At 43.9% G+C, this 18,560-nt stretch overlaps 1 protein-coding gene across 2 annotated transcripts in view; it reads right to left on the bottom strand.

Annotated features, from left to right (window-relative positions):
• Positions 1 to 1,697: 1,697 nt before the first annotated feature.
• Positions 1,698 to 18,560, bottom strand: part of TAT (tyrosine aminotransferase) — a 32,070-nt gene continuing 15,207 nt past the window's right edge. Inside the window, exons 6-13 of one of the 2 annotated variants that reach the window (XR_013587448.1) lie at positions 15,734 to 15,872; positions 14,448 to 14,500; positions 12,306 to 12,458; positions 10,654 to 10,782; positions 9,226 to 9,309; positions 8,386 to 8,484; positions 2,827 to 6,764; positions 1,698 to 2,763 (exon numbers count right to left, since the gene is read on the bottom strand). Coding sequence is in view for 1 of the 2 variants with exons in the window: in XM_078606993.1 (XP_078463119.1) it covers positions 6,645 to 6,764; positions 8,386 to 8,484; positions 9,226 to 9,309; positions 10,654 to 10,782; positions 12,306 to 12,458; positions 14,448 to 14,500; positions 15,734 to 15,872 (777 nt within the window). In the remaining variant the exon portion in view is untranslated. Of the gene's footprint in view, positions 6,765 to 8,385; positions 8,485 to 9,225; positions 9,310 to 10,653; positions 10,783 to 12,305; positions 12,459 to 14,447; positions 14,501 to 15,733; positions 15,873 to 18,560 lie in introns of both variants that reach the window. The other variant, XM_078606993.1, reaches the window with a different exon arrangement.

An 18,560-nucleotide genomic window follows, 5' to 3' on the forward strand; every position in this document is an offset into this window, starting at 1 on the left:
ACCGGCCGAGCGTGTCGACACTTGATCCGAGACGTCAACCTTGCAACCTCCTGGCTTTGACATGCCTCCTCGTAGACACCGGTCGTGTGACCGTCAAACGCACCACAACATCAACATGCCGATGCGCACGTCTCCTTCGCAAGCTAGACTCTAAAGACAAGCCACAGCCGCGTGGTTGTGGCCATGACACCCTATGGGCCATACAGGTACCCACTGTCGCCTGCGCTCCGGTGCTATTCTCATAGGATCAGCAGGAATAGCAAGGGAATGGCAACCGTGCACGAACTCTCTCCTGAAGCCATCTCGTCGTGGCTAGCAGATTCTTATTTATATAGTACCGTAGATGGATTATCGTATAATTTATTCATTTCAATGCATTTATGTATTATTTTACTATACTTGATTTTTTTACGCTATAAATCGTTATATTAAAACTTCTGAACAGCCCTTTGTAAGTCCATTGCTGAATTCACCCCCACCACCTCACCCCCGTGCGTTTCGACAAAGCGGAGTTGTTTGACCATACTTCACCGCGCTGGCCAACGTGGGTTGGTGAAGCGAAATGCCAGGGACTGTTTCAAACATCACTTGCCACATTGATGTTTGCCTTGACAGTGGTGAACAGGCACAAATAAAGACACATCTCAAACACGCCCAGCCGTTAATGCCTGGCCTAACTTCAGGGAAAAAAAAATCTACATAATATTGTGAAAATGTTACTCGCATTTCAACATCCCAACGGTTTACAGGGTAAAATGTGGCACATTTGCCCACGTGACAAGTTGATTTTATTAACTGTTTTCGGTGGTAGAGGGGAGAGTTGAAAATTGACATCATACCTACACGATTTAATCAAAAAGTAAATGAATCAAATCTTATTCTATTGAAATGAGAATTGAACCCTGTAATGCATCACTAAGTAGATTATGTAAATCAGTTAGGGAACATTTGTCTAGCATAATTCTTATCAGGGCCCGTTATATAAGCGCTGTCTCCAACTCATATCCACTCCAACAAATAATTCGGTGACTGCGTTGGCAGTGGTACACAAACACATCCCAAAAACACTCAACACACTCGTCAATAAACACTGCCCTAAAAGGAAAAAAAAACTGATCCAAGGCGATGTCTGGCCATTGTCTGACACGTCACATTATATATCTATTTATGTAGCCACTCTGGCCTCACTATATGCTGTGAAGAGGGCAATTGCCCAAAATGTCACCCGTTAAATTCAGGCTGGTATAGATCTCATGTGACCCCCACAAAATTGACCCATCCTCGAAGCACTCTCGAGGTTCAATCCCGCTGCAGCCTTGCGGTGTCCGATGGGCACGGCCTCATTCCGGGTGCGTTGAGTCATCGGCTTATACTGTACCCGTAAAGTCCAATTAGTCTGTTGGCAAATGTGGAAATAGAAAAGACGTGTGATGGTGTCTCTATTAGCGACGGTGGTGTGGCAGATTGCCAAGGTGGTGTATTCTTGGCCGTGTTTATCGAGACATGAATCCATATATCTTAGAGTTGAACACAAACCCATATGTTAGGCAGTGATGTATTTATATACGGAATATATTCCGTGTACAATACCAGAATGTGTGCGTGTAAAACTAATCAACTTACAACATTTCTGCAATATACACCTTTATAATCGATAACAATAGTTAAGTTCATTAAAAACAAACATACAAGATCACTGATTTTAAGACATGTTTAATTTGTGTTTATGCAAGTCAGCAACGTTTCACTTCAGCTGTATAACGCGTGTGAGGTTGTAAATGAGGTATATCATTGTAGCCCTGGCTAATTTGATAAACATTCCAAAACTATTTCATGAATCTCAAAAAAACCACAGGTGTAATTAATGAGTACATATCAACACATATTAACACACCAAAATCACAAAATATGGTAAATTCCCAGATATTTTCCCTGATATGCGCAGCTATACCACAATGTACTTATAACCGTGTCATTAATATGCCGTCTGGTCAAAATACATTGTGAGACGATCTCTATGTACTATAAAGCAATGCTATCGACAAATGGCAACAGATTTATAGCAGCCCATTGCTGGAGACACATTGGCACCTGAAAGCGTTGTGGAGACTCAACATCGTTGTCACGCATACAAATGTACACAGTGAGTCTTATGAAGACCCCATTGCGTTGACATGAGATTGATGGTAATAACCGTCTGATTTAAAATGGATCACTTGTAGGGGAATGAAAGTTACACTTTTAATCAAAATAAGCACGACCATTATTTGGCTTGGTCAGGACTGAGGTATAGGCAGATACGTGATAAGGTCGGATATGTTGGACATGGATAGAAGAAGACTGTTGCACCATTCACCTTGGTGTGGGCAGCCAGTTGTGCAGCGCGATTGCACACGTGTTCACTGTTGACACGCACGTTGAAAATGTTCACTTACATTTGGACAAAACAGTACATTGATAACATCACGGTGATATCATCTTCGGTAATAGCTCAATGTTGTTTCCCGCTGGTCATATACATGTACGTGTATTACATTGTATAGTTAAGCATTGCTACAGACGAGATGTGAGCACGTGACCTAAGGCGGTGGGGGGTGGTGGCGCAGTGGTTAGCGCACTTTGCTATTAACACGAGCCGACCTGAGTTCGATTCCTGGCCACGGCGGCGAATGATATCCGACGCGGTCTTGGCCCCCAACTCCCTAACTTATTCATCACAAGACCTCACTGCCCATCGCGGTGAAAGTATTGGCGTCACACAACCTCCAATTGGCGTCACACAACCTCCAATTGGCGTCACACAACCTCCAATTGGCGTCACACAACCTCCAATTGGCGTCACACAACCTCCAATTGAATTTCGATTTAAAGCTTTCGTGACTGCAGGGATTCATCTTCTTGGTTCTTTCGGTAAAGTCACGTAGAAGGGAAGTAATAAAATAATAAAAATAAAACATAATAAAATGAAATAATTCACACAACCCCCATTGAGTGAGACGGGGCGTCACACAACCTCCAATTGAATTTCGATTTAAAGCTTTCGTGACTGCAGGGATTCATCTTCTTGGTTCTTTCGGTAAAGTCACGTAGAAGGGAAGTAATAAAATAATAAAAATAAAACATAATAAAATGAAATAATTCACACAACCCCCATTGAGAGAGACGGGGCCTTCTACGTGACTTTACCGAAAGAACAAAGAAGAAGAGAAAAACCTCCAATTGGCGTCACACAACCTCCAATTGGCGTCACACAACCTCCAATTGGCGTCACACAACCCCCATTGAGTGAGACGGGGCCAGGGAACCCGTCGTCCAGCAAGGAGATTGACTCGCTGCTGTAAAACGAGGCACAGGGCAGCCAACGCTGAACGACGACTTTAAATGTTCGTGTAACGGCTGTCATTCTTCGAGAAGTATTGGCTAATCGGCCTGCTTCACGCTCAGTGCTCTCACACCGCGGCGTTTATTTATTTCTTACCAATCATTAGGTGTGTGTAATGTGCAGTGACCCGATTTGCATTTGAATGGAGAGAAGGAAAATGCAATACGTGGACGGCGGTGATGGGAGTGAGTGTGAAGCCTGCTTTGGAATTTGTGAAGTTCTGCTTTGAAGGATACAGAACACAAAACAATCATTCGCGTCCTTGTGGACAACTCTTAATGAACAAACGAGTGCGCGTCTCTTCGCACGAGAACACAGCAGTCACCCACACGCCTTCTGGGAGGGCGTCATTTCAGCAGCATTCATTCAGCACATGCAAAGTCTGGATCGGTTTCGGCACACAGTCTCTCATCAGCAGATACTGAAATACTCCCAAAAGGCCGTGGGAGGGGGGGGGGGGTTCGATAGGTTTGCACACAAAAAAAAGTTTACAAAAATCCGAATAGGAAGTAGATTACTCATTAAGCGATGCAGCTCTTTTTTAAGTCAAGTGTGTGTGGAGAGACACACGCAGTGAATGACAGAGACATATCGTCTGTTTATCTAGCAGTTCTAAAGATGGTTACTGGGTTTCGATTTAACTTTTTATTTGAATGTGCCATTTAATTTGATTAAAAGTTGTTTGAAAGTCAGTAGCAGGATGGAGTATAAACACATCTATTTGTGAAGAGGATAAAACATGCATATGCCCTTTATATTTTGTCAAATAAATCCATTTGGGATACAGTGAATACGTATTAACTTAAAATAAGACATATGATGAATTGTATACAATCAAAGCTATAATAAGCAATGCATAAATCACGGTACACGAGGCCAGTGTCGGCCGTTAAAGTGAAACAATTAACATTTTGGAAAATTAGTCAACTTACATGATTAAGTTTGATTTGAATAAGCCGAGTTCCCTCTCTAACTTCGTAATGACACTCAGTGAACAGCATGCATACTCCGGCCGGCTTGTTGTTACTGCGGTTGCATTAGCCGTACACATTAGCGCTGTCTGCTGCACAGTGGAAGTTAAAGATTTCGTGTGTCGACTCCATGGGCCAAGTTTGCCAAATTTGAAATATTACTCGATTGGGATTATACGTAAAACTTAAACTAAATTACTTTATTTTCCAGGTAAAGCCCACTGAGCTGTTTGCTCGTTTTCATCGGCGACCTTGCCACACGTACTAGCTCGTTTCGTCACACGTGGGAATTATAGTCGTCAAATAAAGTTGGGGGCAAAACTAGAGGACCTGGAGAAAAATCCACGCGGCCACGCGGAGAGAGAGAGAGACCACGCCAACTCCAAATATACAGCAGCAGGCATCGTACGGGACCGAGATGAAACCCACGATCCTCTCAATGCGGCCCCTCCTACACATAGCAATCATCTCCCGCTACTGCGCAAACTTGGCAGGACCCTCCTGGATATGAGTCGTAAGACTTGGCGAAGCTTTTTGTGCATAATATTTGGCACGTTTTGTAAACAGTAAAGATACAAAAGGGGTGATCTGGATAAACGTGAATCAATGAAACCAGTGTGTAATATTGACATTGTATATGATTTTCAGAGTGGGAAGGGAAATAATGACGTATTCAGTGGTGTGATGGCCTTGCACTTGTCAAAATTTTCTTCACAAAAGAAGATACATTTTTATTAGATTGGCTTGGAATTTAATTTGGCGAAATGTAAGCTCTGAGAAATAAGTGTAAAAGTTTGACTTGCATGTGAAAGAAATATCTTAGTAGAGTGTGCATACTCGACTGTTTAAAAGACAATGCATCTGCTTAAATACATATTTGAGAAAGGCCCTGGGAAGTGATTTTTCCGCAGACTGTTATCAGACAGACTGATGCACCGCGGTGAGATTTCTAATTAGATGTCTGAATAGTCAGAAAGATCACAGAGCACTACATTAGTGAGATTTTTGAATAATCTATTTAGGAGCATTCAGAAATCTCACAGTCTGATCAGACATCTGAATATTCAGAAATCTCAGAGCAGTCCACGAGCAAGATTTGTGAATAGATAATTCGTCTCATCACATGTCTGCGATAGCACAGATGTCAAACATTGCGGGAAATAGCTTTGTATTTTCAAATGTGATACCTCAATGATTTAAGTGTAACACGTTATTGCAAATGTGTTCCTCTTGGGGGCAGTGCAGCCTTCATGTCTGTCACGAGTCTGGAAAGCAATCGATTGTATATGGTTTTAAAGGAATATTAAATATTAACTGGTGCCACTTTCATGCACATTTCAGCAAAGTAATTTTTTTCTCACACGGTTTCGATTGAGCACGTGACCGCAAATAAACGTGTCACAATTGCAAAGGAGACTCATGCTGACATCTTTGAGTTCTCACGTGGTTCAACAAAATCAACTTGAACTTGGGAGCAACTGCCGTGGACAGCGCTGTAAGTGCATGGTGCGTGGAGTATTGTCGGATGCTTCTAATAACGTAGGCATAAAATGTTAAAATCCCGTGCGGTAAAACGTGTTAAAAATGTTAATGGTTTAGAAAAAGAACCCTGCATAAATAATGATACCAACCATAGCAATAAAAAAAATCACAATCTGACAAAGAATGGAAAATAAATTGCTTGCAATTTTTCCACAAACACACAATAGAAAGGTTAGTTGAACACACAATAGAAAGGTTAATTGAACATAAGAGAGAGCTCTTGGCTGTGTTTTCTGGTTGTTGTGCGTATTGTTCGGCACGAAGTCCGAAGTTTGCATTCGTAATCGCGCCAAAGCAACACGCAGTGCAACCCTTAAAATCCATCGCAAAGCTATAGAACACAACCACGAAAACACTGTGCAGTGGTGTTACCAAGAGCTTCATTCTAGACTCTATATGTTCTGGAAAGCTGCTAGTCCTATTAGGAGGTAGACCTTATTGAAATAAAGGTTCACCACTAGTGTGCAAGGTACGCCTATCCATAATCATGTACCTCTATTGTACCATACATAATCCAATGAAAATGTTTAAAACGAAAAATAATAGCCCAAAAATAATCATTCCAAACTAATTCCTGGGACAGGCTCCAGGCAGTTTTTGGCTGAAATTGAACACTGCGTGTCAGTGCGAGTGACTCGAGTGATGCTATCACGTCACGTGGCTTCAAAGTGGACCTGCCCTGGTTCAGGTGCATCACAGCCACTCAGTGGTGAATGGCGGGTGACGTTGTTGTTGCTATCACCAGGGCGCTATGGCTGCGTGCCGATGTAGTTCTTCGCGCAGAAATCTTGGATGCGCATGCACGCCTCCTCCAGCATCTCGCGGGGCACGGTCAGCACCACGCGGAAATAGTTGGGGTACTCGAAGCACTGAAACGTCAAACATTGGCGAAGAAGAAAAATCACTTTAAACGGTGCTCCTTCACCAGCGCCGTAGCAACGGCAGGGCGGGTGGAGCGGCCACCCCTGCTGCCCATCCCGAGGGAAGCTGCTGCCTGCATTTGGAGCCGAATTGTTGGAGAAGGAGCAACGAAGCATCACAGTGGTGGCTCAAGTGTTTTGGTGGGGCGGTGCCTCGCGAAGATGGCACCTTGCCCCGGCAGCCAAAATGCCCAGCTATGGCTTTGTTCACAACATACTCCAGACTGTTAAGTAATTGAAATCATCAGCGTAGAGGGACCGAACTATATATATACAGAGTGATTTATGACGTGGGTGAGGCGTAGGAGAGGGAATGATGATAAAACGTACACATTCGCCATCCTTTCACCGCCCAAGCTCCACGGGTTCCTGCTAGTTAGAATTTAATAGCGCAATTCTGCTCATCTGCTCTGACGTATTAGACGTACCGCAGTACAATGCTCCAAGAAGCTGCAACAAAGTGGCACGGGGCCCTGGTGCTGGGAATGAAATGGGAGGCCCCTGTCCAATTCCCTCCACCGCCGATCTCCGTAGCCCAGAACCTGCGGCCCATGGGCCCCCGTGCTGCGGCATCGCCTGGACATTCGATAGCCACGGCGTTGCCTCGAGCATCAATGTGCAATGGAGTTGATTTTTGTTCCGTGAGAAATGACTTAAATAATAGCAACGCTGCTCTTTTCCTCACAGCGGAATGGAGAAACCATCCCATGCCCAGATTTGTGCTGTGTTTGTTTTTTTGTCACGGATGGTTCTGAAGGCACGGAGACCACTACAAGTGCAGACTGTGTGCTGTATCAGCATAGATCATGATCTGTGTGGCAGGGAGAGTAAGTGTGTCTGAGCAGTGCCGTCTATGTAAAACTCCGCCGGAACAACGCGTTTCTCTAACGAGGAAGAGCGCAGAGAGAAACATGGCTGAGATGCGCACACACGCAGCAACTCAATGTGCAAGTCACTTAATCGCCAAAAATGCTAAACATCTTGAAAACATATACTTCAACACGAAACAATATCAAAGATAGAAAACATTTCAATCAAAATTTCCTTTCCGTGTTTGTGAACAAAATAACCGAGTAATGTTTTTTTATGTTTCGTCACAGCCGCCAAGCACACATTAATGTATGTTCGCAAGCAATGTTATCACAACCAATTTCTGCCTGAATAGAATTAGAAATGTCTTTCAATTCGTTTTAGACAATATGGAACTTTCCACATTAAATTATATTTTGTATTAAAATATCTTAGTACAAGCGCCCATTTATTATATCATGCTTTACACGTAGCAAAGATCACAATCCAGTGGACAACAAAAGATATTGATGGCTTAATTATGTGACATTGGAATTCGATATGGTGCTGGCACATTGTAAGTAAGTACACTGCCTTGTGATAGGAGGAGTGGATTGAACCCCAGTAAATTATAGTGGCCATGAAATTATCTTTTCATAAGCTATCGCAAGGATTGGCAACAATTTAACGTGATTCATTTTTTGTCCATCTTCCTCATAATCAATATCGTGCTGAGTTAAGTGTTCAGTAAGAGTGAGTCATGCGTGACGGTTACACTCACCTTGGCCGGGAGGCAGAAGACCGATTGGTCCGTTACGAGTCTCTGGGTAAACTGCACGTCGTCCTTACATTCGGGAAACTTATCCATCTGTATTCCAACCTGAGCGATTAAGCAGAGAGCCACACTGAAAAATCAGAATTAACAAGAACACGTAACTCTCTGAAACGAAATATTTTGTGCAGATGAAGCCTGGAACAGACGCAAGGACGACCCTTGGCACCTCTCCGAGCAGGTCCATGTCACTGTATTCACAACTTTGTGTCAATCCACTGCTAGATGAAGCCCTCCCCACGCCATGTTGGTCATGGGCAGGGGTCTGAAACCTAATTGACAAGAAGAGCCTTTTTTTTCGAAATTGGTAAAAAAAACCCTCAATATTTCCAGACCTGCAATGCATGTGAATATGAGATGGTGGTCCTTGATAAATAACATCACGAAGAGTCCTGAAAGAGCCGCATGGCGCGAGCCATGGCCAGGAATCAAACTCAGGCGGCTGGGCTCATCGGCCAATGTGTGACCGTTGTGAGCAAACCGGTGAGTGCGTGTTGAGGAAGGTGGGGGGATGCTGATAACCGTTTCAGAAATCACTCACCGCTGATGTTTACCTGTGGCCAGGAATCAAACTAAGGTGACAAGAGTTCATAGCGCAACAACTGCGCCACAACGTTGTGAAACCGGAAGCCCTTGTCTGGATGTTTAATTGATATTTAAAATAAATAATGATAATTGTGGGCTCGCCAAATGAATGTATTCAAGTAGGAAAAGATAGCACCACCGTGTGTTATGTCGAATAACATGCTTTGTTTCATGATGATTCATTGTTTGCACTGTGTTACTGACCATCATGTACATTGCTCCACACGGCATGACTGGCTTGAGACCAGGGACTGCGGTTAGGGTGTTGTAGCAATACTCGGCATTGTCCTGTGGGAAGAGCGAAGTGTCTTGACGTCAGGTTGAAGTGCGGATGCCACGCCAGTTCCCTGTGTCAGCCGCCAAAGGGTTTGAGCGAAACGCAGCGCGACCCCTCGAGAGGTACGACCATGTGGGCACAGGATCTGTCGCGCGTCTCACCGTCTTCTATTTAAATCTCCCGAGTTGACAAAAATACCCAGGTGCACCTAAACTATGAAAAGCAAGTGTTCGTTATGAACATTTAAAAAAAAGTGTCAACCCCAAGCGGAGTCACCGACAAAAGGCATGCAAAGTTCTGCGATCCAGTGGAGTTGACCAGTTTGGCCTTCCACGTGTAGAAACACTCATTGATTTAGAATTGATCAAACGTGATGATAATAAAGGACCGCAGATCCTGAAAAATTGCACGGTACAAATTCTGTAGTGTTTTGTGATGCAATTTATATGAATGACGCAATACATGATAAAATAATTTATATATTTTAAAGCCCTCCAATGGGTTTTTGTGTTGTACCGATTGATTGCATCAAGAAGCCATTGGAGAGCTATTCAGAATGAGTGCGAAAACCTTACCCGTTTAGACTTTAGCCTAAATCACAAAGTGTTGCGAAGTGTCGGACAACATGCATTCCAGCCTCGAGAAGCTGTCCCTGCAGCTACTAATTTGAAGATTTACAAAAAGTTCAAGAGGGTCAACTTCAAAAGGGAACTGTCGTGAATGCAATTTGTATTAAATATCACTTCTGCAATAAGCAAATCTGCTCAACAGAGAGTGTGTAAGGCCTGCTTGCATGACTGTTAAGTGTAGCTCAATATGGTAAAATGCTAACAGAAAAATAACGAATGACCCACAAAGATCTCCCGTAGCATGTTCCAGGCTGTTAGGGCGAGTGCCGTTAGTGAGCAACTACGAAGGTTGGCACGAGAGGAGCGGTGTGACCAGAACCACGCACGGCCACCCGTGTCTCTACCCTACTCACGTTGACAAATGACACTCTGTACTTATTTTTAGCTAAATCAGCTTAAGGGAGGCCCAGGACTAGTCTAAATATTTGCTGCTTATGTTGGCCGTGACCAGGAATCAAACTCAAGAATTCGGGTTTGTATCACAGTCCACCAACCGCTACAGCAGTGTCCCCCACAACAACGTCCACCTTTTGCCACGAAGTGCTGGTGACATCAACACCACGCTTGTGGGAGGCTCACGGTACTCTGAGGCCACTCCCCACACACACGCTCACACGCAGACACACACATTAACAACCAATGCATGGTCAGCAATCACGCAGAGTTGCTGGGTTACATTCATGCAGAGGGTGTGAACTGCCACATGGGTAAGGGCCCATGACGCACCCGGATGAACTCCACAGTTCTCTGGTAGAAGTCGCTGGGGGTGTGGTTCAGGATCCGCTTCATTGCTCCCTGGATCACTGTGGAGGGTCCCAGAATCTTCTGGCTGAGCCGCAACAGTCCGTCGCGTATCTGTGTATAAAGGACGAGGGCAAAGTTGCAGCCTCACAATTGCTTTCTCACGGCACTGCTGGCAAGATGTCAATTCTCTCGCCTGGTATACAGGAGGATCGTGGGTTGAATACTGACCCTGACGCCTGCTGTATATTTGGAGTTTGCATGTCTCTCTCCCCGTTGTCACGTGGATTCTTCTCCGGGTTCTTTGGAGTTTCTCTCCAGATTTAGAAACACGCGTTGAGAGTATTTGGCTCATTTACATTTCCACATGATAAGCTACTTCGTTGGGCTATCATTTGTGGCCAGGTCGTTTCTAATGAAGAGCCATATAGCTCAGTGGGCCTGACCTGCTAAAATAGTTGATCGTTTTTCTAAAGGTATTTTGCTCTTCCACACTGACCAGATGCACCACAAGAGGTGGGAATCCCCACGATTTACTCCATGACATGTGACCTTTCCGATCTACTGCCTGTGATTTATCATTTATACCACTGCGTGGACACAAGCTGGTGGGGTGAAGAATCTTGCACCATTATTTAAAACTGGCCCCATTGGCAGCTGGAGTCGAACCGCAGAACTCTGGATTGTACGTCCAGCTTGCTAACCATTACACACCTCCGATTAGCACGTTAACTACGCACGGTGCGAAAGAAGTTCAACATACATACGACAGCATTTGCGTACGTGTGTAAATGCCCTAATTATAATTGCCACGCTCAAGCAGTCTTAATTCTTGTTCCCACTTTTCATGTCAAGTGTTAGTTCCTAAAAAATAAAGATCTTCAATGAGTTTAAAGGATGCCTGGTAATTCACGTTAACGGGTTATAGCTTTTACTCAGATTTGTTTAGAATCTGTGCTTACGTTCTATCGTCTTTGCAGTGGGGTGTGTGTGACCCAATGCTGCTATGGCATTGAACTGCAAATGAGTAATCACACCTCGGCGGGAATACGCTAATAAAATGGATTAATCACAGAATAAAATATATACATGCAACCGATAACACTATTAATACATTTGTAAATTAGATGTGTAGCTGGGAAGAAACTGTCAGAGTCTTTGTTGGCAGTCTTTAAAGAAAGAGCACGTCATTTTGTTGATTTTTGAAAGCACACTTGCAGTAAATATGTTAAACAGGATACACTGATTATACAGTACTACATGAATGTACCGTTATTCAAGATTAGTTTGATATATTGATGAAGATATATGATGTATTGGTTCAGATAAGTGACCCATATCCCAGGTAATATATCAAACTATTATTCGAATAATGAGAAATGTATGCTCTGCATAATCCATGAATGACCCATAATCTATCCATTGGTGGATGAAGGCTTTCTCAAGCCATTGCCATATCTTAAGGTCTTGTGAGTGGATATTTAATGGCTGGTAACAACAGCAACAACAACGACGACGACGATGATATTGACTGCAGTGTGTACTGTTACATATACATAGAGAAAGATATTTTTTTCCATGACGATGATCTAATTACATTACCACACACATAATTGCGTTGGAAGTTCTGGCCTTACATTTGGTCCGAAGATCTGGTGGCGGTCGTGGATGAAGACCCAGCCCATCCGCCAGCCGGGTACGAGCCAGCGCTTTGCCAGCCCCCCGCACGCAAGGATGGGCACCTCGCTCGTCAGTGGCGCCATGGCATGGTACTGATGCCCGGGGAACACCTGTGCGGCATCACACACAGACAAAGAGCCCCCATATGGCCTTTAGAACAAACTGGTGGCGGCAAGTGCTGTTAGCGAGCAGCACCTTTGAAAGACAGCACCACGCCCGGCCGCCTTTGTCTCCCGAACGCTGATGTTTACACACCGCACCAGGTACTCGTTTTGAGCGTGATCCAAATCAGGTCGCCGGGTTTGTAGCGCGGGGCACTAACTGCTCCACCACCGCTGCGTGGCATCAGAGAAGGTGCACACACATGCACACAGAAGTATGCCGCCTTACTTGTAAATGTTGTTGTCTTTCAGAATACAAAGACAATCATCCCCCCTATAGCTATAGAGGCTGTCAGGACAAGTTCTGTTAGCGAGCACCTATTAAGGCTGCTCCCCATATTGCCATACAGGCTGCTAGAGCAAGTGTGGTTAGCAAGCACCTATTCAGGCTAGACATATATTATGGTGTAATTATGTTACATTGAGGCGAACAGTGTGAGAAAAATAACATTCAAACACGATATAAACAAGATAACAAATTAATAATGCAAACATAATCCACATTAAAAAAATTATAAGTATTGCGCTATTGTGAAAAACCAAATTGAGAAGGCCTGTCATGGAGATAGAAAGGTCTCAAATAGCAGGAAATGAGTTAATTGTAGCCTCATGATTACAATGCAATTACAATATAAAACTAAACATTACTGTAATAGCAATTCGATTGATATTTATTTTTCACTAAGAAGTACTATATGTCAATTGTTCATTCGTTTGTAAAAAAACAAAACCGATTCAGCGACGCATGCCGCAGATGTGAACGATGCACTGTGTGGCGCTAGCGCAAGCCTCGCTGGCCTTGCCGCGGCGGTTGCTGCCGAGTTTCCGTCGGCGACAGAGCAAGAGCCAGTTGAAGGTGCAGACGTTGCGTGGATGTTTATTAAGTGCTTGGAGAGTCCACGCAGGATCTGGCACTTCCTCAATGTACTTATTGTGACCTCTACTGCAATGCAATAGCACTCAGAGTCTGCGCTGAGTGAATCTCACAATGCGTGTCTGTGAGCACCCAACAAGCTATTCACTGCCATTTTGCCAATAATTGAGACAGTTTGGAGCGGCCACGATGTCACATCGTAGAGTAGTTGTCGGATTTTGCCAATACCGTTGTGACAACATTTCAGCAGCAAGCTGTCATCCTCGTCACAATGATCTCGAACAAGAAGTGCAGCTTAACCCTGAAGCGCCGTGTCACGCACGGGTCTGCTTTGAAACACGTCACGTGTCGCCTGTTGTCAATCCACTGCTGAATGGAGGCCTCCCATCCCCCACACAGCGTCGGTCAGGGCGGGTTGTTGGTCTCAGTGTGGATCGGTGAAAATCATTTGCTCGTGGCCGGTAATCGAAAATTAAAAACTATTTAAAACTAAACTATTACGTGTTTTTATTTTACCAGGTAAGGCCGACTGAGATATAATGCTCGTTTTCAGAAGCGACCTGGCCACAAATGATAGCTCAACAAAGTGGCTTATCACGTGAAAATTTACAACAGCCAAATACTCTAAACTCATGTTTCTAAATCTGGATGGAAAAACTGAAGACCTGGAGAAAAATCTACGCGACCACAGGGAGAACATGCAAACTCCAAATATACAACAGGCGTCAGGGCCGGTATCGAATTCACGACTTCCTGTATGCCAGGCGAGGTAGTTAACATCTTGCCACTGTGGCGCATTAATCGAATGAAGGTTGCTAAGTTCAGGGCGCGGTGAGAGAATTTGCTGTGCCACCTATCCACACCGAATGTAATCTCAGAATGATGCAATCGCAGCATGGCTATACAATTGTGTATTGCAAGTACTCTAACAGCAGCAACACAGATGTTAAATTACCTGACCTACTTATGCCATTATTTAAGCTTTGTGGATGAATATTTTTTCCCATTATTATTTTATGATGCCACTTTTGTGGATTACATGTCTTGTAGATTGCATCTCATACCATATCTCCATATATCTCATCTGCGAGGATAGGGACCCTGTTCTTTTCAGCAACTGAAACAAAAAAGCAAATTACAAAAGATTTGCATTATTATCTTGAATAATTAACCATGTAAATTCAGCAACGATGATGATCACTACGTAACACGATGGGTAGTAAGTGTTATTTTGTAATTGCTTATGCCTCAAAAGTATAGAAAATGGCTATTATTCCCCACAAACTTTGCGTTTGTGACCAGGACTTCATGTGAAGGAATGACACAAACGCACATCACGTTTTCTCATGGAAAATAGGTAAATTTCAAAATATCACTATCCTGGTCATTTTCTGTACATTTGAGGCATAAGCAATTGGGAAATAACACTTACTACCCAGGAACAAACAAGTATATATGTTTTAGTTACACAGTGAATTATTTAATCTGAAGCTTCTGACATGGGAATAGAGACGTGTGCATGCCAAGGATGCTAGGAATTTAATCAAAGAAAATGGCAAACAACTTGGAAGTTCTGAATATATCATGGCCATCAAGTGCCCTCTTTACATAACATAATTGATAAAATAAGCAATGTAAGGAAAATCCAGGTTCTCTAAGAAACCATCAAAGTTGTATGGAACTCAAACGCGGGGTTCACTGCACTATTGGCTTTGGTTGTGTGGGGTAGGGGAAGCCATGACTCTTTCTTTATCTATTCAATAATTCACGTGCTTTATGTAAATATTTTATTATTAACGGCATTGCCTTGATCTACAGATTATTCTTGCCCCGAGTGCAACATTCGTGTGCCATCCGGTAGCAATACAACAATTGGCTTTTATGTAAAACGCGCCCGAAGAACATGTGGACACTTTATTTTTTTATTCATATAATAGACGAGCTGCCACTTGCAGCTCATCCACTATATGGTGCAGCATTTCAAAAGGCACGTCTCTGCTTTGTGTGGTTTTGTGTAGAATGTAATCATGGTTGGAGATGCCGCCACGGCTATGATTGTTAGCACGTTGTAATATCTCGGCATTCTGTAAGCTCGTTCGAGATTCTTTTCAGACGTTGTCAGTTGACTTGAAAGGTGGGAACAGGGATCGAGGCAGCTGAAGCTTGGCCACTAATGGATTAATTACTTTAAAAGACCCGGCAAAGCAATCTTTATCAATGGTATGCAGCTGCCACCGCTTGGCAGCATGTGCCACCTCCTCACCGACAAGGTTCCTCGCCAGGGAGGAGGCGCGGTGGCGGTGCGGTTGGTGAATGTCGGTGCCGAGGAGAGGTGCCCGCGGGGACTCACCGGCCAGGATGTCGAGGATGTGCTCGCGGTTGAAGACGGAGCCGCACGGGTTGGACGGGTTGTTCACCACCACACAGGCCGTGCGCGCGTCCACCAGCGACTCCATGTGCTCCAGATCGATCTCCCAGCACTGGTCCGGCTGCGGACAAATTGGTGGGGGGAGGGGTGGGCCAGGGTGGAGTGGTGGCGCAGCGGTTAGCACACTGAATCACACACCAGGTGACTTGAGTTTGATTCTCGGCCACGGCTAACGTTAGTGGTGAGTTGAATCTGAACTGGTTCTGCCTCCCCCGCCCCTCACCCACTGGTTGCTATGGAGACTTATGTAAGGTTGCTTACGTAATATTACGAGCTGAGTTCAATTCGCAGCCAAAATTTACAACATCCTCGAGTGATATCTGAACTGACCCTAGGCTAATCTATCTTCACTAACTCGCACTGAGCAGCGTGGGGAGATATGGTGAAACAACCCCCATGAATAACACAGCTTGAAACGTCCTTCATACAGCAGTGGATTGACAATGGGCTGCGATGTTTTTATTACTACTATTTTCTTATTCAGGAATAAAGCCACGTCTGAAGGTGGTTGAATAATAGACTGCACTTTATAGAACAGTTATTTGTAAAATATTTTTACTGTAAGTCATTGCTGAAATTGTATGGAGTGGTAGGGGCAACATATGCCAATCCCTGTGTGAAGTGATGTTACAGCTGTCCAAAGCATTCTGGGTATTTCTAAGATGGCAGCAAATATTAACTATTGGACGGAATGACACAATTAATTTTCTATTGCAGGAAATACATGTAAAACCAGCATTAGATGTATCGATTCAGTGTAGAGACAAGATTAGGTGATCTGTCCAGGATAAATAAAGATTCTGATTGTGAGGTAAAGAAGTGATGACTGTGTGAAATGACACCCCTTATTCCTTCATTTGGAGTATCTGTAAACATGTACACAACAGTGACATGTTTGGCGCCTGTACGCTGATTATAATTACACTCGCTAGGTGAAATATCGTATTCTTGTCGTATAAAACCCGGACGCCATTACGAAACAAGTGGCATCGTAATTAAACACGATGTTTGACAACAGGGGGAAGAGTGTGCTTTAAAAGATTTCCTGAAAAATCTGTGCCTGAAAAAAACCATGGTTGATGTACACAACATTTGACTGTTCGTGTTAAACGTTTTTGTTCCCACGCTGCTTCTTTTAAGCAAGAACATTTGATCTGTTAGCTTTTTCAGCAGCCATCTTCAGAAGCAACATCCAGAGTTTATACACCGGATTCGTTGTGTCGGGTGGTTTAGAGTCGATGTCCATCGTGAGTGGTCAGTACATTGCGGTGTAATAATCCTGCCAAGTTACCTCATTAATTTTGACTCGGACAAACTTGTGTCAGTTTTAGGTCTCGTGCAGGGGCTGATATATAGCAGGAAAAACACGACAGAGAAAACAAATGACGCTGGCGCGTGTTATGTCTGCGTTAAATCAAATGCTGGGAATGGAAATCTTTAGCCGTAAAGCGACGTTTTCCTGGTTTTATCGTAAATTTAAAATGCAGTAAAGCTGTAAAAATGCACTGGGATGAGCCAAATATTTGCTTTATACGCGCTGTCTTTGGACCATCATTCCAAATTGGGGAACAATACATGTTAAAAATAAACATTGTGTATTTTAAAATAATATTGTGGTCCCGTAAAATTAGCTTCGTTAAATATCACGGTGCCCACATTATTTATTGTTTTATTGTAACCTGCTTAGCGAAAACGTTCACCGTTGCTTGCCTGAGAACACGGAGCACAACAGGTCAGCGAACTTCATTTGTTTTCAAGTACAGGTCACGTGAGTTGCTCCCACGCATGTGTGTGTGCAAACTCGATCACTTTTGACCTCGCAATTATTTTACAATAGGATTAAAAACAACATGCGTGACGGTGCACATACATACGCCAGTCGTTAGTGGATTGGCAGGTTGCGTGTGGCAGGATCATGTGTGGGGGTATTTCCATCTCTTTAACACAATGTCAGGCGAACGTGGAAAAGTAGACCAAATACCCTCCTCTATGAGGAGGGGCTTCTCTAGAGTTCCGTCTAGTGGAGGCCCTTCCGCCAGCAGAAGCGTGGAAAGGAAGTTGCAGGGCTGCACCCTTATCTTTATTGATAACAGCATGGGGACATTTGGGTAAAATTGTTGTTTTATAATATTTGGGCAGAGGCGCCAGTTGTATTAAGACACTACTCAAAACATTTCCAGAAACGCGATACGGCATGAGCCAACATGCCATGTGTAACGTCGATACTGGGACTCTCTCCATTGGCTCCGAGCGACACACCCACCCATCCTCGCGAGCCAGTGGCTAGCGGCCACTCGCCCATTACCAGGACCTGGAAAACTGGAGAATGGGAAAGATCACGGACTCTCAAATGTCCAATCTTCAGCGCCTAGAAAACAACAACGTGCAATGTATCGCTTTTAGTTATATAATGAAGGGAGTGTGGGAGAGGCCCTTTCAACTCCACTATGCGGTTGTGAAATTTTCCCAAACATTATCCATAGGAATCGCGTGTAATAAGATCGTGTGCAATAAGAACATATAAGGGTGTGTACGTGTGTGCTGAATTGCCACTAATAATGTACAGCCCTTGTCAATAGACGATTGGATAAAGGCCTTCCCATGTCATGTTGCCCATCCAGGCTGTTTGGCCATACTTCGTCACGCTGGCCAGTGTGATTTGGTCAATGCGGGGAGGCAAGACCCGTTCAGATATCACTCGCTACTACGCTCGACTTGCCTGGGAAGCGAACTTTTGTTACCACCCAAT

Source organism: Lampetra planeri, chromosome 26 (genome assembly GCF_965212315.1).
Source record: "Lampetra planeri chromosome 26, kcLamPlan1.2.h2, whole genome shotgun sequence".
In the NCBI taxonomy this organism is placed as follows: domain Eukaryota; kingdom Metazoa; phylum Chordata; class Hyperoartia; order Petromyzontiformes; family Petromyzontidae; genus Lampetra; species Lampetra planeri.